The sequence below is a fragment of the Tachypleus tridentatus genome, chromosome 7, assembly GCF_004210375.1.
Source record: "Tachypleus tridentatus isolate NWPU-2018 chromosome 7, ASM421037v1, whole genome shotgun sequence".
In the NCBI taxonomy this organism is placed as follows: domain Eukaryota; kingdom Metazoa; phylum Arthropoda; class Merostomata; order Xiphosura; family Limulidae; genus Tachypleus; species Tachypleus tridentatus.
Genome location: NC_134831.1, coordinates 135,475,769 through 135,502,125, shown reverse-complemented (window position 1 = coordinate 135,502,125; position 26,357 = coordinate 135,475,769). Strand labels below are relative to the sequence as shown.

At 34.0% G+C, this 26,357-nt stretch overlaps 1 protein-coding gene across 4 annotated transcripts in view; it reads right to left on the bottom strand.

The window, feature by feature from the left end:
- The window catches only part of LOC143256663 (FUN14 domain-containing protein 1-like), a 28,318-nt gene extending 16,585 nt beyond the window's left edge, over positions 1 to 11,733 (bottom strand). For 2 of the 4 annotated variants that reach the window (XM_076514164.1, XM_076514167.1), the window contains exons 1-4: positions 11,633 to 11,733; positions 7,899 to 7,934; positions 3,466 to 3,595; positions 400 to 475 (exon numbers count right to left, since the gene is read on the bottom strand). In XM_076514164.1, coding sequence (XP_076370279.1) covers positions 400 to 475; positions 3,466 to 3,595; positions 7,899 to 7,908 — 216 coding nt within the window. In that variant the 5' untranslated portion in view covers positions 7,909 to 7,934; positions 11,633 to 11,733. The remainder of the gene's footprint in view (positions 1 to 399; positions 476 to 3,465; positions 3,596 to 7,898; positions 7,935 to 11,632) is intronic. The other 2 variants (XM_076514168.1, XM_076514166.1) reach the window with 2 other exon arrangements.
- Positions 11,734 to 26,357: the final 14,624 nt, after the last annotated feature.

Below are 26,357 nucleotides of genomic sequence, written 5' to 3'. Positions count from 1 at the left end.
TGTTGAAATGTCAATATACATTTAATAATTACAAACTTAATTTCACCAATTTTATTAAATTCTAACACATACGAGGAACTATTTATGACAGTTTGTTCATAAACAAATATTAATATTTTTACATTGTTCCAATTTGTTGATTAGTAGTCACTCGTATAAACATGTTGTAATCATAAATTAATGGTAAAATTGCTTAATAATTCACTTCTTAATGAAAACTTATTTTGTTTCAATAAGCTGACTAATATTGGTGGATGTGCATCAACAATTTCAGTATTATTAAATAACCGTTAAATAATTATCATTTGGTTATCATTACACAAGATATCAGATTAATGAAGACCTAAAAGGCTTTTTGGTTATGTTTCTGAAACTTCAACTTAAAAAAACAATCTTTACCTGAATCAGGAGCAAGCTTCCTCCAACTGCAGTTGCAGCAGCTTTCCCAACTTTAGTGAATACAAACCCTGTTCCCCTTAAAAAAAAAAAAGTTAAACCACACATATCTTCAAGAGTACGAATTTTAATGCACTTTTAGATTATATATTAAAACATTTGTTTGTTTATTGTTTTTGTAACAATTTTGGAAGTTGCTTATTTACACCTTTTTTTGCTATTTTAACTGTGTTTCTTTTGCATTTAATGTAATTAAAAATAATATATGCAAACATATATATTATTTAAAACTAAACAATCATCCATGACTACTACTACTCAGAGAGTGCTAACCTATCATATCTTTGAAACTATTCCCCATCTGTTGCAGTACCACTTTCATTGCATCCAAGAGAACAGGATAAAAATATGTTTTTATGACTTATTTGCCTGTTGTATATTTAACAAGTTGGCTCCCACATGACTCACCATTGAGTCATGCTCTATTTTCTTTTTAAATGGATACTTATTGGCTGAGACACAATGACTACATATACCCTCTTCCTAAGAGAAGTAATTGTAAAATGACTAGTAGGCCCTGGAAAGTATCAGCAAAATAGGCTTGGGAGCCAGAGTGTAAAAGTTGAAACAACTGTAATAATACATGTGTGTAACCAAAAGAATAATGTACTTTAACTTCTATCATTTTTGCAAAAACTACAACGATTTGTTTACATTTAAAGAGTGGTTACCTCATTATAAAACACTATTTTATACAATAATCTTTCCATTTTAAATGTTAAATACTGTTATAAAACTAATTTTGTTTCAGAAGTACAAATATTACACTACATTTTGAAACAGATAATCTACTTTTAAGCAGAATTATAGCATGTAAGTTTTAAGATATAAATATACATGCTTTACAAGATAGTTTTCTTAAAACAAACGTACATGATCTGGACATATTGTTATTTAATGTAGAAAGAGCCTAAAAATATAATCTCACAAATTAAACAATGAATGTGAAAAATTAAAGATCCTTAATATTCATAAACTTAGCCTAGTAATGCTGTAACTTTGTAACATCTAAATGCTTACTGACTTGACAATAAAACCTAATATCAGAGAGACATAGCCCAAGAAAGTGGAGAATAAGATAACTTAATATTCACAGATTAATATTTTTAGTTAAGATGAGAAAAGCTCAGTTTATGAATGGAGGGAGAGTACTTTATCAGAATCTACTTTTTAATTAGTATACATATATATATTAGAGAAAATTAATAATGATGAAGTAAATAAAATCAAAAAGAAGGACAAAACTTTGCTTTCCTAATTTCTATATCTGTTGCTACTTCTGTAAGTTATTTCTTTATGTGAGACTGGCAAATGGAGGTAAAGACTGATAGATGGTGTATCCCCACTGCAATGTGAGTCCTACTCTGCAATTACATCCAAAACCTAGGGTACATTTTATATCCCACATTATGGCTTGTACACTGGGATCTTTTTTATTAGTGCAATGTTTTTGATTAATTTTTAATTTACTTTTGTTTTGGCTTGTTGTTAGGTTGTAACAAACTACATATGTGGTTTAACTTGCTCACTTTTATTTATTGTACTATGCTCAATGTGTTAAAAAGGTTAACAGTAACATAACTTTTTTGTGCATCTTTTCATCTGCTTATAATAACTATTGTAATTTTCTTTTCTTTCAGTGTGGATAATACTTTACAGTTTTCCCAAGACTAATATAAATTATAATTATTCATCCTGGTATTAAGTAATTTAATATTTATTTGTGTTTTAACCTGTTCAGATTTGTTTGATTCATTGTGCTTACTTAATGCATATAAAAGAAAGAGATGGTAACTGAACATTTTTATATCTTTCAACTGCTTAATAATAACTATTGTATTGTTTCCCCTCACTAATAATATCATATCTTTCCATGTTTGGCTAATTAGAGATAACAGGATGTCTACAAGAATGGTTCCTGTAGATGAATGCATCATCATATAAAGATAAGATGAGAATCTCTCAATTGTTTTTCTTTTTAAAGAGATGGATCACAGTGATCAAATTGAATTATTCCAATTTATTAATGGAAGTTATATTATTGATGCATATAAGATATTTTTCATGTTACATTAAACATTAAAAAGTTGAAAGGTCAGACATCTTTATTTGAAGTAGTTTTATCTCTCCAAAAGATGGTAAGTTTGTGTGAGAAATCATGTAGAAAGGTCAAAGATGCTGCTGCTTTATAGGAGCTTAAAGAAATGTTTGAATTTTTTTTTTGAGGGAGGAGGAGAGACTGGGACTGGATGTACCACTCATTTCTTCATTTATCATGTGAGGTTTGGACACAGGACTTTCTTGGTAAGCAATGACACTTCTTCAAGTCCCATAATTTACTAAAATCAGAATTTGTCCTACATACTACTCATTAAGTAGTAAAATGACCTTTCATTTTTTCTAACAAATCATACTTATCCATACACAGATTTTTAAGTTTACATGCATTCACTAGTTATGCACTTAAAGTTGATAATGAATGTCTGTATGAAGATTGTCCAATGATAAAATATCACACAAGTATGACTTACAAGTCTCCAAGATTGAAAGTGACAACTATACCAGGTCAGAATTATGATCCTGAGCAACCAAATGGATAAAGTTAGAGAAAAATGTACTGTATTTTTCTGACTGAGTGATAGCAATGTTATTTAACTTTCTTAATTTTAAGATTTAAAAATATTTGAAAAAATTTCTATATCTTGGTCAAACATATTCAAAAACAAGTATTTTTAGGCCTAAATTTTCTAATTTCAGGAGATGTACAATCAATATCAGACATGCTAAAAGAAATTAACTGTGTTTAATTTTTTATACACATTGGTATAAACAACTAAGTAAACTAAAAATCTTTAGCTTAAAAGTTTAAAAAGTCATTCTTAATCTTACTAGCTTTGTTAATAATGTATAACTGCTCCAACACATTAAAAAACACAGCTACACTACTACAGTAACATCAGTCTCGTAATTACTGTTTCAAACCAAAGATTAAAAATTAGAAAAACTCACCATCCAGTAATTCCTCCAACTATTGTTTGCTTAGCAGCAGAAGCCTTAGTTATATCACTAAAAATTCCTTGAAACCAATCTTTCTCACTTTTTCCTCTCCCTCGATTCTCTAACACATCAACAACGTTTTCTGTGATGAACATAGCTCAATTATTACACAGAGAAGTAAAATTACATTTGAAGATTTAATTTCTGATGGCATTACTATTGAAACCAACAATGCAATGCCAAATTTAAAACAGCAACTACCTGCTGCATTCCACAAAGAGCTTTAAAAAATTCCTTGAGAATATAGTAATTTTCATATGTAAGTTAAAATATAGTTTAGTTTTTTCTAAAATATTCATCCTGTCCTACAGTACTAAGTCAAGATCTGTAAAGATTTCTTTGAGTGTATTAAAACTATTCATAAAATACTTTTGATACAGACAAAAAAATTACATAAAGTTGTAATAGAACAAGATTTAAAATGTAAATGAAATGATGTGCATTGTAAACATGAGTTATCAATGAACATTTCATACTTAGAAAAAATACTTTGTTACAAAAATTAACAACATAGCTAGAGTTAGTATAAAATAAAACTATGCAACAGCAACTATCACTATAATTAGTCTTAGCTGGCATTTACCAAAACATTTATGTGAATAATATAACAATTACTGCGTATGAACAATAGAAGTCCAAGCATGATAGACTAGTTAAAAATATAATATTAGACTACAGAGACCGAGTATGTTATACTAAAATGGTTTCAGAGCTTCACCATATTGTTACAGTCCATGTTGCCACACTTGTTCATGCTCTACCTGAAACATAAGACAATTTGAAAATAACCCTGCAACACAGTTTCTACTGCAAAGGTTCTGTCACAAAACCAATATCCAATGTACACCTTTGCTACTTGTGCACCTGAAATAACTAATGTAGAATATGAGGGCAACAGTTTCCAAGTTCCAATTTCAGCTGCCCAATTGCTCAGAAATTCATAAATGGTGCATACTGCAACCTAACTGGCATGTCTATATATGGAATAGCCTGAATAACAGTTTCACTTTCCAGCAACTTGATATATGTATTTGATGAATGGGGTAGTATAAGTGTAAACCTTATTTTTATGAACTCATACTATGTTGGCCTGATTTCCAAACAGACATCTTCCTTGGTTATATTAAATACTGTTGCCTGGAATGCTTGACTGGCTTTTCATGTTGACTTTTATGTTTGAGGGTTCTTACCATGTACAAAATACCACATTTTGCTTACCATGGGTTGGGCAGTTTTTGTTAATCAAGTTGATATATCATAATTTGTATAAAATATTATGTAATAGATACACTAGTCTTAGAATATATAAATCCCTGATTTGAATACATTTGTATTATTTTAGTGTATAATTATTTTGCACTTGAAAGAGCTGTTGTACAGTCTTTTCAAAAGCACTCGATTATTAGTGACAATGTACTATCCATGAAATGTCAAAATGTACTTCTGATACACTGTTTTAGCATGACTTTATATCAGTTGTGGATGTCTTGCAACTTACTGTATTGCATATTCAAAATAATTTTATTATAACATACTAAGCCCTTAGTATAACACCTACAGGATGCTTTAAAGGGAAGAGATTTCTTTTTTTTTTTCTGACCAAAAGGAAGCTCAAAGCTATTTTCTAAAAAATATGAAAATCTCTTGAAATTTATTTTAGACCAAAGCCATAACAGGCTAACTGCTGTGTCCACCTTGGAGAATCAAATGCTAGATTCTAGATGTGCAAGTCTGTAAATTTACCATCATCTCTTTAGGAGACAAAACCTCTTGAAACAAAACTTTTGACCTGATGAGTTTTACTCATACAATTTGAAGAATTTGTATATGATGAAATTTCAAATTTAACAGTACTTGAAACAGAAGAATTTCTAATGATTGGAAGATTGCTGATGTGGTCCATAAGTTTTTACAAAGAGTGTTAATGGAAGCCCAATAATATTACAGGTATATCAGTTTGATTGCTGTTGTTTACAGGATTATAGAATGTATCAAAGATTTCTTAAAACTTAAAAAAGTGAAAGGATGGAACTACAACAACAACCACCTCTATGGTTTAAGAAAGAAGTTAAAGTGATACACTTGGAGAAGAGAGATTTGAACAATTCTTATGTAAGAGGAATAATGGTGGTGTGGAAAGAGAAGATTTGATTACCAACAAATCCCTAAAACATTTGAATGTAAGATAGAATATCAATCTAAAAAAAAAAAGTTTTTATATTGTAACCTTATACAAGACACTACTGAAATTTCATTTTGAGCATTACTTTCAGTTTTGGTTTCCCTACTACAAAATGAATATCAACATGCTGGAAAAATTGCAGAGTTTGCTCCATACTTTGAGAAGAGAATAAGAACTGGTTTACACCTCTGGATTTACAGAGCATATAAGAATTGGAGGTAAGCTAATTATGGTGTTTTATATTATCCAACAGTTAAATAAGCTGACTACAAATGCTTACTTAATGATATGGTATGAGTTGTTAAATTAAATCTTCCAATATATTAGCAATTGGAAGATTTAATTTAGTTACATGTAGCAAGTGAAAAGTTTTTTGGGTGTGTACTTGAATAATGTAGCTAGCTGGTATGGCATCACTCTCATAATTAGTTGGACATTCATGAAGTCCATCTTGCTTATCCATAAGCCCAGAAAAAAAAGCTCACATGAGAGTTAGAAACAACTTTATGGTAAAATGGAGGATCCTGAGAAACAGATTGAGGCAGGACAAAGCTGTGATAGGTCAGCACTCCAGTTCTTTGGGGACAACAAACAGCATGGAATAAAAAGCAGGTGAAAGATAATTCACATGTATGATAGCCTGTTAAGAAAAACGTCTTGAACCACCTCTGACAGATGCTGGCTGGGAATGGGACCCTGAGGCAGAGGGAAGAAAATGGGTATCTGCAACAAAGGAGGTTGGAAAAAGAACTGTAGGTCAAGTCCACCTGATATAACACCAATAACTTACTGATCTATAATTAAAGATCACCAAAGGAGAACAAATTTACACAACTGAGCTCCACCAAATAGGAACCCACCAGGTTGTCACTAAACTGTTGGCATTGTTCAGTCTATCTCAAAAAAGAAACAAGATAAGGAACCACTGGAAGAAGGAAAAGATAGGGACTGAAAAGGATGGGAAGTAGAAACAGGGACTTGTGATTCTAAATGTGACAAATGAGCTACCAAAAGAGAAAGAATAGGGTGTTGATGAAGGGATTCCACACATGATTCCGAAGTGTCAGGAACATGGTCAAATACATGCTGCCATAGAAAACGGGCTATACATAATTCCTCTATATAAATGGGTGGCAAATAACCTGTGAGATGAGAAGGCAGCATCATAACCCAATAGATTCCAACAAGAGAGAAACCATGTGTTTAAAATGAAAGCTGAGAACGAAAAATGAGCCAATGTGGAGATAATAAAGGAAAGGCTGCCCTTTGTAAAACTCCCAAGATTTTCATGCATTGCTTGGAAAGGAGATGTATGGTAGATAAATACAGTAGAAGTGAATCAGAGGTAAGATAAAGGCATGAAAACTTGGCATATGTTAAATGCACCTCCGAGGTGCCCTCCAAAATGACAAAACAGATTCCAACTGCTGACAGCACAGAAATGGACAAGTGGTTTGATGGTATGCCAAGCTGGTACCCTCAACCAACTGGGAGGCAAAATGCACAGCACAAACCCTAATGTACAGGGAAGTTGAGAAAATTAAGTAAGAAAAAGAACATCATGCTACAAAGTAGGATGGGATTATAGGAAACCAGAGAAATGGACAAACATTCACATACCTGAGAAAATTGTAAATGTCTAAACATGAGCACTGTCAAACAAGAAGTGGTAATCTGGTAGAACTGATGTGCATAAAAAAAGTGTGTGGCACTCTTGTTGGTGGAGGGTTGTTGCATGACAGACACATTGGCATGAGTCATTTTCAATGTAGAGGAGGCAGAGTGCATAAGGCATGCATGAAAAAAAGATTTTGCATATAGAGGGCAGCAATGAATGAGAATTAGCTATTCATGTAAGTGGAGGTAAAGTACCATATTGGAATATAATCTTTTTAAAGCTGTGGGCTGGCTACTGTCATTACAAACATTTTAAAACAACTGCATAGGTTACACGAAAATATTCAGAAAGATACAGAAAATCAAATGATTAGGAAAAATGGCATCTCAAAATCAGTTTTTAATTATCAATTCCTCTTTAGTAATTTATTAACACTGAAAAAATTGATACACAGATCTGTTAATTTACACTTATTATGACTAATGAAGATATAATACTTCAGCAAAGTGATATTTATTCAAAAATAAAGACATTAAAGCTACAAGAAAATATATTTGTGTAGAAATATGAATCAACTGTACTCACCAGGTTTCATTTTGCTTCAAACTTCTTAAGTCAATACTGTAATAACACCAAAAATTATAAAAAATCAAACAAAAAAATTCTACAAGGAAGACACTAAAATTACAATTTTTTCTTACAGCAAAACACAATAAATGGTGATAGTTGTAATTACTGTTTGTTTACATTCTCAAAAACTTACTACTAAATTATTTCAAGAAATGTTACCCCATAAAAAAATCCCAAATTTGTCAATAAGAGAATAAAACAAACCTACAATAAATTAATATTTGGTTCTTTAAGTCTGTCCTTGTATACCATCCCCCAAGGAAAATACTAAAATCTCAGTTCATTCATTATCATTTTCAATAATTCCTTCTTTCAACTGTAGCAAGTTACTGGTTTCAATCAATGCTGATAACTCTTTCTGTAAACCAATTTACATATTTGAAAAATTTACTATCTTAGCTAGAAACTAGTCTATCTTTTTAAATCTTATTTTTATCCAATCATTCTATGTTATTTATAACATAGTAAAGGGATACCCGAGTCCTTTATTCTAATGAATCCCCTTCTTCAGACAGTCTTGTAAACATTAAGATTACTTCTTACACTTCTTCTCTGAAGATTAAATAATTTAAGGGATCATAATCCTCACATGATAACCCTTACATTCCTGGACTCATCCAAGAAGTCTTCCTTTGAATCTTTCTCAATATCAATATCCTTTTTTAGATAAAGATAAAAAGTGTACACAGCATTCCAAGTGAGGCATAAATATGATTTACAGGGTGGTCCGTAAGTCCCTACCCATCCATATGTTATTATGTTATATTCAATTATGCATGTATTATAAATTTCTTTTTTTTTTTCAGAGAAATATGGCCAATGTAAGCCCATTTACACTTAAAGAGCATATTGTGACAAGTATGTGGGTACATGAGAGCAAAAATACTGGTGGCACCCTGAATACAAAAAGATATATGGATTAGCAAGGACTTAGGGACACCCTGTATGTTGAAATAATGACCTATTTTTACTTGTAATCAATGTCTATAGGTACATTTTAAATTTATTATAGCTTCACTACTAGCAACAGAATGTTGCTTCAATGGCTTGGGTGACTTAACTATCACAAGGCCAACCTTTTCTAGCCATAGCATAGTGGTTCACAGAATGGATCCAAGTTTTTTCAAGTACAAACTTCTAGCTTATAGCTCCATCATATCTTGCCAAATTTGAGATCTAATGACAGATTTGGACTCAGGAGGTCAAATAGACTAATGTATTTGACAAGCCAAAGATCTAATAGATTAATTTATTCTAATTCTACCTATAAGAATTTCAATTTGACAATAGGCTGGTAGAGATCCTGACAAGTAATAAAATCAAAGTGGGTACATGCATGCCCTATGCCTTGTATTGCTGGCACACAAAAATTTAGTTAATAAGAGAAAAAGAAAGTCTCTTACATTAATTTACTCCAATTCTGCATAAAAATATTTCAAGTGCCACGGCTATTGAAGATTCTCTCATTTTCAATCATGCTACTAGAGGGCTACTTCCATCGACAATATGTATAAAACACATGATTAAAATGTATTATTTTGGACTTATTGTAAATAAAAAATCCTTTGTTAATTACTAGTTTAACTAAATACTAAAGTATGTGAACTTTAATATTTAAGACTTTCATTTCATCAGCACGTTATTAATTCACTACTCATGATCTATCATTATCATTCATATAACTACAAAAACAACAACAAAGATCAAAGCATGACCCATGAGTTGTTTAAAGCATCACTACTGTTTAGTTATCAGTTTAAATAACTTAAAACTTTTATTAGACTTAGTCGTATTTTTCACCTAGCCCTTTTTTAATTCCAGAACAGTTTATTGGGTGATATATTCCATACTAAATTACTATTATCTTCTTTCATGATTTCCCAAAGTTAAATCAGGTAAAACATTTCTCAATGTATTTTTAATCATTTGCCTGAATTCATTTACATATTATCATGTTTTACAATCAGTGCTACTAGATGGCTTTGGAAATGCCATTTGTGCTGATCTTTATTGGATTTATTCTGAATTATATGTTATAAACACTAGAGAAAAGCATTCCTATTCTTCACTATGATTTCATTAAAACAGGTACCATGTATGAATTCAGACATGCAACATTTATTTATCAAGTATATTTGGTCCATAAATATACTATAAATTGTAAAAGTACTTTTATTTTATTAATATACAAGTTTAGGCTAGCAGGGATCAGTTAGTTTAATTACTGAAAAGTTTATTAATTAAGCTGATGAGATATTTTGTTTTTACAAAGATATGGTTAAGGACAATTTTATTAAAATCTTTAAATGTGGAATGGTTGGACTAGATCTTCATGTAGTGGTTGATGAATTGAACTTAATTAATCTTAAGTGAATAACTGCTCTCTCTCTCCATAACATCTTGAATTAAATCAAAACCAACTTTGATTGTAAAAAAGACTGTAAAGGGGATCGCTACACAAGACTATAATCACACTACACTGTAATAATAGCAACTTCAAACCAAAAGAGTTGCACAAGTCAGGACAGAGTTAAAACTAATTTTATCCATTACTAGTAATGTACATATTCATATTCTATACATCTTTCTTTAGCCTGAGAAACACACAGAAACATATTTAATCATTTCACTGACTTTGGAATGTATGATATACTTTATATGTTCACAAACAATATTTATACTACTATTATTACCACAAAAGGACTAGAAACATCAAAAACAAAAATCATTACAACAGTTTATATTCAAGCAGTATCTCTCATTTTTGATACATCTACAAGCTACAGTACTTTTTAAGTTCATGGTTTAATGAATCACTTTATATTTTTGGACAATTCTGTTACTGTGTGCTTCAAGTTGAATGCATATTTTCCACAGTACATTAAGCGTTAGGTACGAGCAAATTATATGTATAATATTGTTCAATATTATGTTTATTTGGCATTGTTCTGTCAACAGCCAATACATATTTTATTGTTTATTATTCTTACAGTTTTAACTATTATATATATAATACAACTTTTGTAACACTATATTCAGATCATACATTTTATGAAGCAGTAATAAAGAACACCCAGCAATCTGAGTGGTCAAAAAAACACTAAATGTCAATGTCAGATTAGTGTTCATTTTAAATTCATAGGAAAATTTGAGTTTTTATTCCAATGTATGGATAGTAGGGTCAATAGAAATTAAATGGTGGGCTTTGTTTTTCAGAAGAGGTGGTCATGTACAAAAACATACTTTCGTATTTGTAGCTAAAATGGTTTATCTCCACCTATAACTTAGTATAATTTAAGATTTTATATTTCTATTCATTTGAAATTCAATGTCCAAATATGAGCTTCAATTTCAAGATCAAACTGGTGACAACTACTACTAAAAAACGAGTACCAGCAACAGTAAAAAATGAAACTTTCTGAACTTCGAAAAAACAACAGCCATAACTAACTAATTTTCCAATTTTCAATTTCAATTTCAGCAAAAACAAAATCTAAATTAGTGTTCAAACAGTTTCAAGTACGACCGATGAATATTCAATTTCAAGTTAAAAACAAAAGTCACAAAATTAGCTTTTTCATCTCTTTAACTGCAGTATTTATTACATATATCATAATTTATAAGTCATCACATGGAGTGACAAATCTTAAATTAAAAGGAAATGAGAAAAAACAACAGTAACATCTAACCAACTCTTTTTGTTCACAAACTCGATAGTGCAACATTAGTGTATCCTTCCATCCGTTTCCTCCACTAGATAGAGGGCGCCGAGATACGATTGTTATTATCTCATAGTAAATCAATAATATTTTTTTTTCTTTTTCAGAAAATTTATTGTTCATTTTCAAAACAACAAGAAAAAATAAATATATTAATAAGTCCGATTGTATACGGTAAAATTAAAATTGTGTGAGATAGTGTCAAACTTAATGAAACCACCTTAACACTTTTTATTGTACAAGTAATTAAAATAACGTTTTATCAATTTTATTTTCACAAGTACTGTATTGTTATAATAGACCCGGCATGGTCAGTTGATTATGGCGGTTATGGTGCCTGACTCGCAATCTGGGGTCGCGGGTTTGAATCCACGTGGCACCAAACACGCTCACCTTTTCATCCGTGGGGATGTTATAACCTGAGGGTAAATCAAACTATTTGTTGGTAAAAGAATAGCCCAAGAGTTGACGGTGGGTGGTGCTGACCAGCTGATTTCCCTCTGGTTTTATACTGATAAATTAGGAACAGCTAATTCAGGTAGCCCTCGCTTAGCTTTGCGCGAAATTCAAAGCAAACAGACTTGTTATCATAAATAAAAATAAATAAATGACACAATTTGTCATGAAATAAATGAGCCGAAACTACCAAAATAACTCGAAACGTCGTAATCAATCATCATTCAGTTTGCGAAACTGAGTTTTAGAGATCAAAATAACTGACTTCATTTCCACAGCTCTTGTATTGCGTTAAATTGATGCTAGTCTCATACTTTAGATTATAATATTTCAGTCACACTTTGGTATATTTGATTTATTAATATAGATGTTTTTTTAGTTTGTTTTCGTTTCTTCTATTCCCCTCGGTGAACTCAGCAGATAGCCCGGTGTGGCTTTGCTATTAGAACACACACACAATTCTTCTAGGTATGTGCAGTTTTCACATACTTTTTTCCTGGTTAAATTTTGGTCTGTGTTGTTCTCGTTAGACCACCTACTGCCATTGAAAAATAAATTGGAATTCATTATCTGAAAGCGGACAGCAGTTTTTCCATTGTTAAACCAGGTTACATCTCGAGGAAGACCTTTATCGATTGTTTTTGGTGCACTGGATAACTGCAGTTTCTCTTTCAGATCATAAGTCTGTTCACTTATAAACATGGTCATTTCTTCAATTTTGGAACTCAACTCACTCAATTGAAACCAAGAATGTGCAGGAATACAATTAGTGAAAGAGAAAACATATTCACGGTCATAGCATGATTTTTGCTCTTCTTACGTATTAACTTAAACTGAAACCTTAGTTTACCAACAGGATGATGTTACTTAGTGTGTTTTAGATAAGTGACGATTATTTTAAACAATCAGGCTGATGCTTGAGTAAACTAATTTATTTGTTATATTTCTCAAATATAGTTTTCGTCTAATATTATTCTGCCGAATTGGTTACCCCATGTAATTTGTATTACAAATATTATGCTAGGAGGTACGGGAACAATAATTTATAAAATATCTCTTTTGCGGTTGTGAATTAATTTCTAAATTCATCAGTTTATAATTGTTATCCACAAATCTTTTAGTTTAGCAATGAGATTTTTTTTCTATAAATTATTTGTATTTGAATTTAAATCAATAATCACGAATTTGAAAAATTATTGAAAGTGCCATAGGATCAATCTAAAATTGTGGTGAGCTGGAGTACCAACCTCAGAAATAAGTATCTTGCTAACCTATCAGCTGTGTCTTAATAATAAATTTTGAGCAGCTACTTCCCACAACTGATTGCATGTAGTGAAAATTGGTAAAGATGCGAAAATTTGTGGCTTTCAGTACCTATATCTCCTCTAAAGTCTAATTATTTTTTATGTGATATACATAATATATGGACTGGAATTTAATCTAATAGACAATCACTGTGTGAGTCGTATTTTTGCAAATAACAAATTGTGCTTAATAATTTTCATGTTGTAGTTTATGTTTTTTGCTTGATTTGTTATTTTTATCAGTGGTTTTAAAGTTATTTTATTAACTTTTCTTCCTATTGATAACTAAAACAATTAAACTATCTCATTTTTACTCAAACTGAAATATACACTATTCGGAAAGCCAGACTACTGCTAGTTTTGATTTGAGCTGAACTCAGCACTAGATGACAATCCAAGGTCGATAGGCACTAAATCACACATGTGGAGATGGCTGCTCAGCAGCAGCAACAAGAGAGATTATTTTACTCATGTTATAAGTGACCTTTTGGCTGTATTGTCTTATTGATCCCATCTTTAAACTTTTCCTATATGTTGCTGGCTTTAAAAAGGGGGATTCTCCTACGGTTTCTCAGCTTCCCTCTTTACCTTTATTCCTGCATGACCTGGCAGTAACATTCATGTGGGAGTCTTATTATACTGTTGCTCTAATTTCTGCCACCTGTCTGAGGATCAATCACCTTAACTTTTATGCAATACTGTCTGTGATCAGTTGCAACTATGTTATTGGTGACACTGTCTATTTATGGTTTATTTCATTCAGCTTGCTTTATGATTTCCAGCTCTATCCTTTTGTTATTTGAGGACAGTTTGAGTGCTCCATCAGCCTTATAGAGAACTTTATTGTTCTAGGATAATGAATTCTCAATCAACCCTCTCGCTGTCTTTTTTTTTTTTTTTTTAAATTTCACTCAAAGCTACATGAGGGCTATCTGCGCTAGTCATCCCTAATTTAGCAGTGTAAGACTAGAGGGAAGGCAGCTAGTCATCATCACCCACTGCCAACTCTTGGATTACTCTTTTACCAACGAATAGTGGGATTGGCCGTAGCATTAAAACGTCACCCCCCACGATTGAAAAGCGAGCATATTTGGTGTGATGAGAGTTCGAACTCACGACTTTCAGATTACGAGGCAAGTGTCTAAACCACCTGGACATGCCGGACCTTGCACTTTTTGTGTAGGAACCACCTGTGACTGTAATGGCATGGAAACCCTTCCCCACTACTGTCTCTAAATAGGTAGTGATAGATGTTTTATGCTTTACTTTCTGCTCAGTCATAGAATTTTTTGTTTATGCTTATTTTCACAGATTCCAGTGACATCAAATATTTATCCCATATGGATAAACCTGAGATCTGGTGGTTGTATAGACGTTTACCACCCATGACTATCTCTTGAGACCCCTTTTGGGTAATTCTTTGCTTCATTAATGTCGGTTGGATCGTTGAGGAGCTGGAATAAGCCCAAATAAAAATGGTTGGATGATAGACTTTAGTTGGATGATAGACTTCATGGTATTGCATGACGAATAAGGATGTTGCTCCTCTTTCACATTACCATTAATGTTGACGATACTTCTAATTCCTTCACCAGAGCAATATCTCTACACTGTTACAAACTCACCAAACTTCTAATAATTACTCTAAAATTAGGAAACTTTGGCTTCAAGGTAAATGATGGTTCGAAAAACTCGCATTAGATTACAATATGCACAAAAATAGCTGAGAAAATGAAATATATAACCAACTGTATGTGTATATTGATAACTTTGATCGAGAAAGACGATAGATAATGTTTACGAAACACGGATATGAATAAGTTTTGCATCGTTTGTCTACAAATCAAAAATATAAACAACTTTGGACTATTTCTGGACACCTGCCAATTGATTAATATTAGGTCGAAGAGGTTCAGGAGAGCAAATGATTTAAACTTGGTCGTAAATATGTCTGTATACAGTTGGTCTCGAAACACGTGCTCGAGGTTAAAAAAAAAACAAGTGCAGGACGCTTCTGGAAGAAAAACAAACAATAACAAGAGCAGGTCGGTGGTTTTGTTTGTTTGAAAATTTCGCACCATGTTATACTTGGTTTATCTGAGCAAAACGTACCGCAAATATCGTTAACAACAAGGGTGTATAATAGTTTAAGATTCAATTAATTTTAATAAAAATATTTAAATTCTCGAGTGTATGCTTTTTACAATATCAAGTACTTCAGTTAAGTATGTTATTCGACATTGGGTTAAATAATTAATATATGCCAATTTTCTTTCGTTTTGAATTAAGCACAAAGTTACATAAGGAGCTCTGCCCATCACGGTTATCGAAACCCGTCTTTGAGCGGTGTGAGTCCACAGACATACCGCTGTGCCACTGGGAAGGCTGTTAATTTTCAGTTCTGATCCACATTAATACTAACTTTTCATGAAAGCTACACATAGATAAGAACTAAGCTATATACCTAGTGCTGAGCATAGCTATTTAAATATAAAGATCAAACTATATCGTTTATAATGATTCGAATGCATTGTTTCATCAGTTTCGTAACTTCCGAGTTAACGATTCTTTCGGCGGTACATCTAACTTGGATTAGAAGTTATTATATAAAGATTAATATTTCCTACCATCTTTGAAGCTGAATTTGATGGAAATTTGTTTATCGTAAAGCTAGATATTTCTGCTTGGAATTAAAGCCACTTGCTTTTGTCAGTTCTATGTGAACTTATAAACCATTTCTACTTTAAGAGTCAAAGCTGCATTCGAGAAGGTCGAAAATAACTTTCATATTTTACCACACCAGAAACTGGAAGTAAATGTAACTAGATGTAAACTATTACTTCAGATATAGTGGACTTTCGCACGCAGTTTTTTATATTTATTCTCCAATTTGAAATACTTTACCTTTTGTTGGTAATGTATTCTCATTCTTTGCATGTACAGTCACGGATTATTGATAAGAAGTGTAAGAAACGCAATAATTTAAAACACATTTCTGTAACAACTGGAAAATACGAGACATCATTTTGAGTTCTTTCGTTGGAATTTTACTGCTGACAAAGTTTAACTAAAAAATGCTTCTTGGTTGACAAAGAACGAAACAGTTCACTAATGAAACGTAGTGGGTCAATGTTTGCTTGTTTATAGTTAAGAACAAAGCTATACAGTGGGCTATCTGGTCTCTGCTCACCACGGGTATCGAAAACTGGTTTCTAGCGTTGTAAGTCCACAGATATACTGCTGTGCCACCAGAGGACGTAATATAATATGTTTGTATTTATGGTAAAGTTGATAAGAGTGTTAACCACCACCTCTAATTCTTTGAACCACTGACCAGAAGAGTGTGTGTGTGTGTGTGTGTGTGTGTGTGTGTGTTTTCTTATAGCAGAGCCACATCGAGCTATCTGCTGAGTCCACCAAGGGGAATTGAACCCCTGATTTTAGCCTTGTAAATCCGTAGAATTACCATTGTACCAACGAGGGACGACCAGAAGGGAAGGCAGACAGTCAGCAGAACCCTACCATCCACCATCTACAGCTTAATTTGCTGAGGGAAACTTTGTGGTATTGCATAGATTCGAACCCGACTGACCAGCTTCGAAATGAAGAGCTCTACCACAGCGCCATCCCGCATCTCAGAGGCACTGTGAAAACTAGTAAATTGTAAACTAAATTAATTCAGACTATTAACAACATGTTTTTGAACAACAACTTATTTTGTATTATTACGGTCGGCTGAAGAGTACTACGTAAGAATTACTGTTGTGGAAAGATATAAGATCACTTTAAAAGTAGTCTTTATGTCTGAATCAAGATACACAGTCTTATCACACCAACATTATCATTGTATACGTGTTGGAGTAAAAGTACTGAAGACAACAAAATGTTCGACGTGTATTTCATCACTCCATTGGTTTTGTAGTCAGGTTTAACGATTCACACTTTCCTAACAAATTGTCAACATTAATGTAAAATACTTAAAATGTTTGCAAACAATGTTTTTAAGCGTTCACTTGTCGTACTGAATTTATTAACAACACAAATACCAAATTTATTACTTATAAACTATTACAACATTTCACCATTTTATACACTATGTAATCACCACATTTAAACAATGTATTTGATAAGCAATGAAAGGATCAAATAAAGGAAATAAAATAACTTTAGATATATTCCAGACAGTTTAAAGCTAGGCGCATATTTAAACATTAGTTACAAGAAACACTTTTACCGATCACTACAAGCAGCTATTGCTAGGATACGATGAAATCTCTAGTAATCTGTAAATAAAAAGAACTGTTTAAACATAACGTAGAACACAAAAATAATATTTTTATTACACTTGAAAAAATCAGGATAAACGATCAATTTGTAATACCAAGCACTGAATGACATTCAAATGGCTCGGCATGGCCAGGTGGGTTGAGGCGTGCGACTCATAATCTGAAGGTCGCTGGTTCGCATCCCTGTCGCGCCAAAGATGCTCGCCCGTGTGGGCGTTATAATGTGACGGTCAATCCCACTATTCGTTGGTAAAAGAGTAGCCCAAGAGTTGGCGGTGGGTGGTGACGACTAGTTGCCTTTCCTCTAATCTTACACTGCTAAATTAGGGACGGCTAGCGCAAATAGCCCTTGTGTAGCTTTGCGCGAAATTCAAAAACAAACAAAACAGACATTCAAATGGAAACTATAACTTTGTGCTCTCGATATTCTGAAATAGAAACTTTTCGCATCACGAACAACTTACGTGTTGAGATTGGTGATGTTACGTTTACCTTATTTCTTTTGAATTTCGCGCAAAGCTACACAAGGACCATCTGCGCTAGCTATCTCTAATCTAACAGTGTAAGGCTAGAGGGAAGAAAGCTAGTCATCATCACCCACCGTCAACTCTTGGGCTACTCTCTTACCAACAAATAGTGAGATTAACCGTCACATTACAATGCTCTTTCACGGCTGAAATGGCAAGCATGTTTAGTGCAACGGAGATCCGAACCCACGACATTCGGATTGCGACCTTTTTTCTCAACAGGCTTCCCTTGCGACAACAACAAAGCAGTAGATCTAGGCAGACTTAACAAATTTTCCAGCTTATAGGGTACTGGCCAAGGCTTGAATGCTAAAATGCTGACCAAAGAAAATATCAAATAGTTCAAAACACAAATTGGGGTTGACTGATTGCAATGAAATACTAACTAAGGCCTAGTTGTCTCAAGTGAAAGATCAAACTATTTCTCCAACAGATTGAAATATCTGTTTGACATTCATTAGCCCCCCCGCTTGTACAGCGGTATGTCTCCGGATTTACAACGCTAAAATCAGGGGTTCGATTACCCTCGGTGGGCTGAGCAGATAGCCTTTGTGGCTTTGCTAAAAGAAAAACACACAAAAACACAGACATTCATTAGTACTTATTCTACCATGATGATATGGACTGAATTTGCTCAGTACTGGGACCGGGTGAAGATGCTCTCTGCTTGCTTGAAGGCACTTCAGGGTTGGGTGGATTCTGGTCAAAAATACATTTTTAACGGGTCTAAATTTGTGATAAAAATTAACAACCGTAATTGTGCTATGTTAAATAATGTATATTGAACAATTTTATTTCTTTTTTTCGGAATAAAGTTTCCGCAGAGTGATTTCCAATGACTACATAAATGATTATAATCACTCAAATTTAAATGGGTTGTGCATTCTTACAAACGACTCACCACAACAGCTGTCTTTCCGTCAGAGGCCCCAGCATTAGAAACCAGAGAAACGCGCAACTTTGATCGTGGTTTTGGAATGTCAGACCATTGAACATCCACCCAGTCCTACCAGTCTTCCATGTACACTTGGAATGATCATAAAGATCTGGAATGCTCAGAAGTTCATAGCTTCTCATTGGCTCTACAATGTAAGCATGAAGATGCTTGTGATAATCAACAGTTTGGTGTCTTTGACAATACAAAAAAGGCTTTCCCCAAAGAACAAAGCAACAGATCACTGAAGAAAATTGAAGACTGTCGAATTCATAGCTACTAACAACCATTGTCCCTGTGTTGTATGTGAGGCAGTTGACTGTACAACCTGATGCTTTAGTGACAAAATCGCCTTCCCCAACAAATGCATTGACAAGGTTTCGCTCTTCTCCGAATGAATTCATAGGCAATCTGACAGGATTAGTCAGGTCAAAGGCATCTATTCCAAAGAATTCCATTGCTTTCCCAATATGAACAGAGTTTATACTGGTTGCCATTGTTTTGGCTAGATTCCTCCTGTTTTTGGTACGTCTTGCAACATCAACAAAAAAACTATGTTTGGCCTCAAATCTCATGCTCCACACATTCCTCAGTGGACCAAATCTGCGGGTCATATCTGGGTAATGCAAAGTAAAATGTCCCTTTGGCTTGAGAGTTCTATTTGGAAATTCTTTTTCATAAAGAGAATGGAGCTGTTGTATCACATCATTTAAGAATTCAATGCTTGCATACTCGTATGACATTGATGGACACATTATCAATTCTACCATATCCAGCAGAGCCAACAGATCTTCCCATTTGTTGTTGCCTTCTGGCACTGCATAACCCACCAGTAATGGAAATAAACTTAAGAGATACCAAACTTGCACAGCTTTTTGCTTAATGTGTACAGACCCTCTAAAAATAACAAGCTCAGGCCTATTGATTTTATTAGTTCCTTTGCAGTGGAACTCCTTCACTCTGCCTGCAAGGTGCTGAATACATCCAAACAAGACATACTGATCTAGGAGTAAAACTAAAATTTCTGACACCAAGCCAGATTCAAAAAGGGCATGTAATATATCAGGTGGTAGAGCATTTACCACATGAAATTGCTGCAAAACGTTTAGGGGCGATCTTTTTTAACCCCATATGTACTTGACAAAGTCGGTTAAGTTTCTACCATTGCAACTTGGTAGTTATAGGCTGCAATAGATCTCTCTAGACATTTTGAAATATCAGTCAACTTTCTTAAATCATCCCGAGTTATCATGCAGAATCTACATGATCTGAGAGCAGAAAATAATTCAAGAAACCCTCCAATAGCATGGGTTCCAAAATTATCTGCAACAACAACAAGAGGCGCACCTCTGAATTTGAATGTTCCCTCTGGTTTGACAATGTCAATACCAATGTTTTCAAGAACAGATAGTTCTTCAATCAAAGGTCTCATCACTGTATTTAACCCATGTTTTTTTACATTTTGGCTCTTCACCGAGATTGCTAAGAATATACAATGAAGTTGAGATCTCAAAGCAGGTTTAATATTGCCTAACTGATAGTAGAAAGCAACATATTTGTAAGCAGGAGCTCTTACTCCAGCCTGGTTCACAGCTGTAAACTCATCAAAATAAAGAATAATTTGAAGGACAAGAGGAGTTTCTTGCCAGAATGGATGATTTTTGAAATGTTCACCATCAACGACATCTCTAAGACAATCATCAGCTGACTAGCGAGGATAAACAACCTGGCTAAAAATATCATCATGTTCAAGCAAACACTTCAGAGTATCTAATAAAGAAACATACTGCATTGTGTCATGTTTCCCATTACCAGCAATTCCCAGGTCATACTCAACAGGTTTTACAAATTCCAAATTATTTTCAATGAAAGACTAGAAATTATTATGGTCAGTGAAATTTTCAATCATGGAATGAAAGTCAAAACTTTCTTTCTTGCAAGCTTCCATCACTGCAACTATACTATTTCTAGGAACCCCTCACTGATCAATGTTCTTTTTATGGTTTGAATAAATGTTCATCTTTGGCAGCCATAATAGAACAGGGCAAATTTTAAAAAAAAGTATTTGCAGTTTTATAAGTAATTTTTTTCATTTTCACGCAGCTGCAGAATTTTTTAAAGAAATGTTCCTCGCTTGTCTGTGACAACCATCTCCTTATTACCATCAACTGCCTCATCACTGTCAGAGTTTTTATACCTCTGTTCCATAAAGTACTCGGCACATTCACCACCAGCTTCACTGTCATGTATACTGGTAGTAGCAAACCATCCATGCTTTTTATTTATATGTCTTTCCAAACATCTGATGCTTTTGAATGGTCTTTCACATCCATTAACCCCACATGGGACAACAAATCCAGGCTCATGTTCATGAACCAAAGAAAAATGTGAAAGTAGCTTGCTAAAATGCCTAACCTTATAATTACATTTAATGCAAGGGAAAATATCGAAAACGTCTGACTGTTCTACCATGCTTAACTTCAAAGTTTACCAAACTTCAAAGTGTCACGGGTTTTCACTCTGGAACGTAAAATGTATCATTTATTTAACTGAATTTAATGATAAATGTCAACAATAACAACTAGCAAATGTCGGTCGCCCGCGAACCCACGGTGTATTCTTGGACTTGCCCTCAGTCTAGCGAATAAAAACGTATTTCAAAATGCAAATTCTTGTCACAATCCCCCCCAAGGGGTGGCTAAAAACATTCATTGCCCAGACCTCAACCTGACTAACATATTCACCAAATTTGTCAGAAATCCGAAAGGAATTGTGAACTGTAGAGTGAACACAAGGAAATCTCTGAAGACGCATACTGATGAGTAATCCATAGTATCCCCTGATTTTCGTAAGGGTATACAATTTTTATTATTTTAACTACACAACTCGGTTGGACATGGCCAAGCGTGTAAAGGCGTGCGTCTCGTAATCTGAGGGTTGCGGGTTCGCATCCCCGTTGCGCCAAACATGCTCGCCCTTTCAGCCGTGGGGGCGTTATATTGTGACGGTCAATTACACTATTCGTTGGTAAAAGAGTAGCCCAAGAGTTGGCGATGGGTGGTGATGACTAGCTGCCTTCTCTCTAGTCTTACATTGCTAAATTATGGATGGCTAGCACAGATAGCCCTCGAGTAGCTTTGTGCGAAATTCAAAAACAAACACAACTCGGTTGCTCATGACTCGATGCAATATCTCCCGGATCCTACATTTCTCTCATATGAATTATGGGAGGGACCCAAAGTCTAAGAAAGCTCCTGGGAGCAAAGAAGGGAGAGGGGTTGGGGGAATATTTTGCAGGATCACAGGCCTTCTATTCATAGTGTACGGCCTGGCGCTGGCTCCTATCTCGCACCATTCGATTTCAAAGTATAGAGTTTAAAAATTTAAATACATTTTGTACCTAGATATTTTTAGATAGTTTACAATATTAAATTAAAGAAACACCCATTAAACACAATATATGTTTCACTTTTTCGCCATTTTCAAATGATTTGTCTTGCCACCCCATTTGTAACTCCATTGTTGGCTGTGTCAATGAATCCCGCCATAATACACATGTCGCATAAAGTGTGTTCGCTTTAGCATTTGTAGCTCTGCTGATTTATTAAAAATAAAGATTTATTATTTACGTATTATCGTATGTCATCTTTCATTATCAAAGGTCTATAAAATAATAACAGACGAGGTCCCTTTTTATGAGTATACAACTTTTATCTGTGTAGCGGTAGCCGTAACAAATCTTTTCAGCAGCGGTGTAGTTGGCGCTAAATTTAACAGAGCAGCAACATGGATCATTGCGGGCTTTTGATTCTACCACAGGATATGCATTCAATATACCAAATATGGGCATTTGTGATGTCAAGACTGGGGAATGTTTTCGATTTCATACTTGCTTCAAAGCATTACTTAAATATAAATATTCCTACTCTACTACTACTAGGCTACAGTAGTACAGACCTACACAATGTAACGGGCAACCATCCTTGTTTACACATAACGAGTTGTACAAAAAAATACGGATGGATTCACTTCAGCTAATCTAGAAAGTTAAACATTCGTATTCTTATATTGTTTTATTGAAACATAATATAGGAAAATAAGACATAAACGATTAATATTTACCTGGATTTCTTCTTTCCGTCACCTGCGCAGTTGCATGGCAATTGTGTAATGTCAGTACAAGTTTCGGTCATTATAAGTTCTATAAACGTCATACGTAATTCTCCAATGTGCGATAAAATATTGCTGTGTGTGATTTCTCCCCCCCCCCCTCGTCCTCTTTGGCTTTATAGTGTCATCCCTACCTTCGGCTACTGCTAAGGAGTGGACCGTGCCGTCTTCACTTTTCCCCCCTGTGTATGTATGTGAGCCCCTAAATCCCCCACTCGACCATCTTGAGGAATGACCAACCTCTCTCCACAAATAACACCTACAACCCTCCTTGCACAAGGAACTCCCGCCTTCCGATAAACTCGACCTGGTACACCCCTCTGGAAAAAAGAGATTGTCTCGCTCGCGCCTCATGTAGCTGCTTTCCATTTGTACTCGATTTGCGCTGCGGACCGCTAGACGAATCGAATGCATTTCCCGGACGTGTAGTGTTAGCGCGAGTGTTAACCACGTGGGGAAAGCTTATTTCAGTCATGACTTAAATCGTTGTGGATTGTAATAATGAATGTATTGATTATTGGATTCCATATTCGAATATTCCAACACACGCACACAACAATATAAAAACACAATTGTCAAATAAAACAGTGAAGAAATAGTAATGGTCGATAAATAAGATTTATTTAGGTAGGATTTATTTTGTGTGAAAGTGATTTATTCCCAAAAAAAAAAAAAAAAAAAAGTAAATAAATAAATTCGTGCAAAGTTTTGCCCTGGTCACGTTTCAATTGTAGTATTTATAGAACAAAATGCATGTATACAGTCATTTCTTTGAACTGCGCTTTAATACTATAAGAAACATCAAAGTGTCAATTCATGAGTTAATACTGACTACGGTGTTGGTCTTCCTGACCACAAAGTAGTCCTTAAGACTGGCATAGCAGTGCTGCTATGAAGTAGTCAAGGTGACTGGGAAGTGGTCAAACAGACTGGGAAGTAGTCAAACTGACTAATTGCTTAAATTGACTAATAGTCAGTCAAACTGACAAGTAATAGATCATCGTTACTACTTAATAGCCAATTTCATGTCCACGACTACAAAATGATAGTCATCTTGTTTATTGATACATTTTAGATAGTCAATTTGACAGCGACCACGATATCTCTAGAGCAGAAAATAGACGTAACTATGTCCTGGTAGTCGAAATGAACAACTTTTATTTAGAGTGTTACTTAAGCAGAAAGCCACACAATGGGTTATCTGTGCTATGCCCACCAGAAATATTGCAATCCGGTTTCTAGCGGTGCGAGTCCGCAGAGATACAGCTGTGTTACTGGGGAACTCCTAAACTAAAGAGTTTGTTCTTTCATGCATGGGGGATCGATCGGTCTGTACAGTTTTTGATGTATATATATCTTGGTAGTGTAGTAATTATTCGTATTTCTTTGTTTCATATTCTCTATTGTTTTAAGTTGTTTTGGTCTGATGGGTTTAGAAGCGTTACAAAACTACATTCAGTAGTGAAGCGTGTGAGTGTTTTCTTTATTGAATATTTTAGCTCTTATTTAAGGCTTCCAGGATAATGAGTTGAGAAAAGGCTTCAGCTATCATGTTAGCAATGTTTTTATTTCATGTTAATATACCTAGGAATTTGACAGTTTCTGTAGCTTTTATTTCGTTATTGTATATTTTAATTTGGACTTTTTTAGTTTCTTCCATTACTTAGCGTAGTTTTTTGTCACAAACTATGAATGGACTTTTGTGTATTTGTGTGTATGTCTTTGTTATAACAAAACCACATTGGGCTACCTTCTCTATCCACCGAGGGGAATCGAACACTTTATTTTAGTGTTGTACATCAGTAGACTAACTGCGGTTCCAGTAGGGAATTGTTCTTCATTTGAAGCACAAGATTGTTTGTATTGGGTTCCAAGGTAAGCACAATCTTCTAAAGGTCCCTGTGAACTGGGAGAACTGTGTATGTGAGTTTATCTCGTTAAGATCATTGATACATAGGGTAGAGAGGCAGATAACTGGGTTTTGAGGCACTCGGGCGACTGGCAAAATAAGTTAATAGTGTCACCTTTAATTTTGAGGGATCGGTTATTCATGAAATAGGAAATATATTGTGAATATAGATTAGCAAATTTGGATTTTGCTAGTTTATTTCTGATCCTCTCATGCTACACCGAGTCAGAGATTTTTTGGAAGTCAAGAGAGGCAGCTACTGTGCAAAACTTAATTTTCTTTTCCCAACTTCAGACCTCTTAATCTCTTCATTTTCTCCAACAATTACAATAACATAATATATAACTAATTTTGCTCTAGCTTCAACATATGACCAGTCTCTACGACTATTCTCTTTCTGAATTGCCCCCCGCTAGTACAGCAGTATATCTACGGATTTACAATGCTAAGATCAGGGGTTCGATTCCCCTCGTTGGGCTGAGCAGATAGTTCGATGTGGCTTTGCTATAAGAAAAAACACAAAAAGCACTTTCTGAATCGTTTAATACTCTCCATCCGTTATCTGTTATCCATTTCAGAATTTTCTTTCCGTGTTACTTACATTATTATTTGATCTTCCTGTGTATACCTCTCATCTTTCTTTCATCAATTACTCTTCTTCCAAAGAAAAATATATCTTCTCTACCTGTAGCAGTATTCCCAATCTTTTCTCTTTCTGTTCTTGTAATTTTTCTCGAGTATCAGTTATTCCAACATTTCTTTATTATAAACAACACTTACTTTCTATTGAGATAATCTGATGTCACGAAATACAACCTTTACCTTTCTTCTTTATCGGTTAACAAATTGTCTTCGCTCACTCTGAATATTTCTCATTTTTTTGTATATTAATCAACAACGAAACTGATCAATTATTTTAATGTTTCTCTACATTTCAATAAATCTTTCTTTTCTTTCCAATTCTGAAATTTCATTACTGTTATCCTTGTTCTTTCCTGTACTTTTTCTTACCCAGTCAAAATCATCTTCAAGTCTTTATTACTTTCTCTCCAAACTTTAGTTTTAAAATGCGAGATTTTTTTTGAGTTTCCTTCCATGTTTGTTTTTCT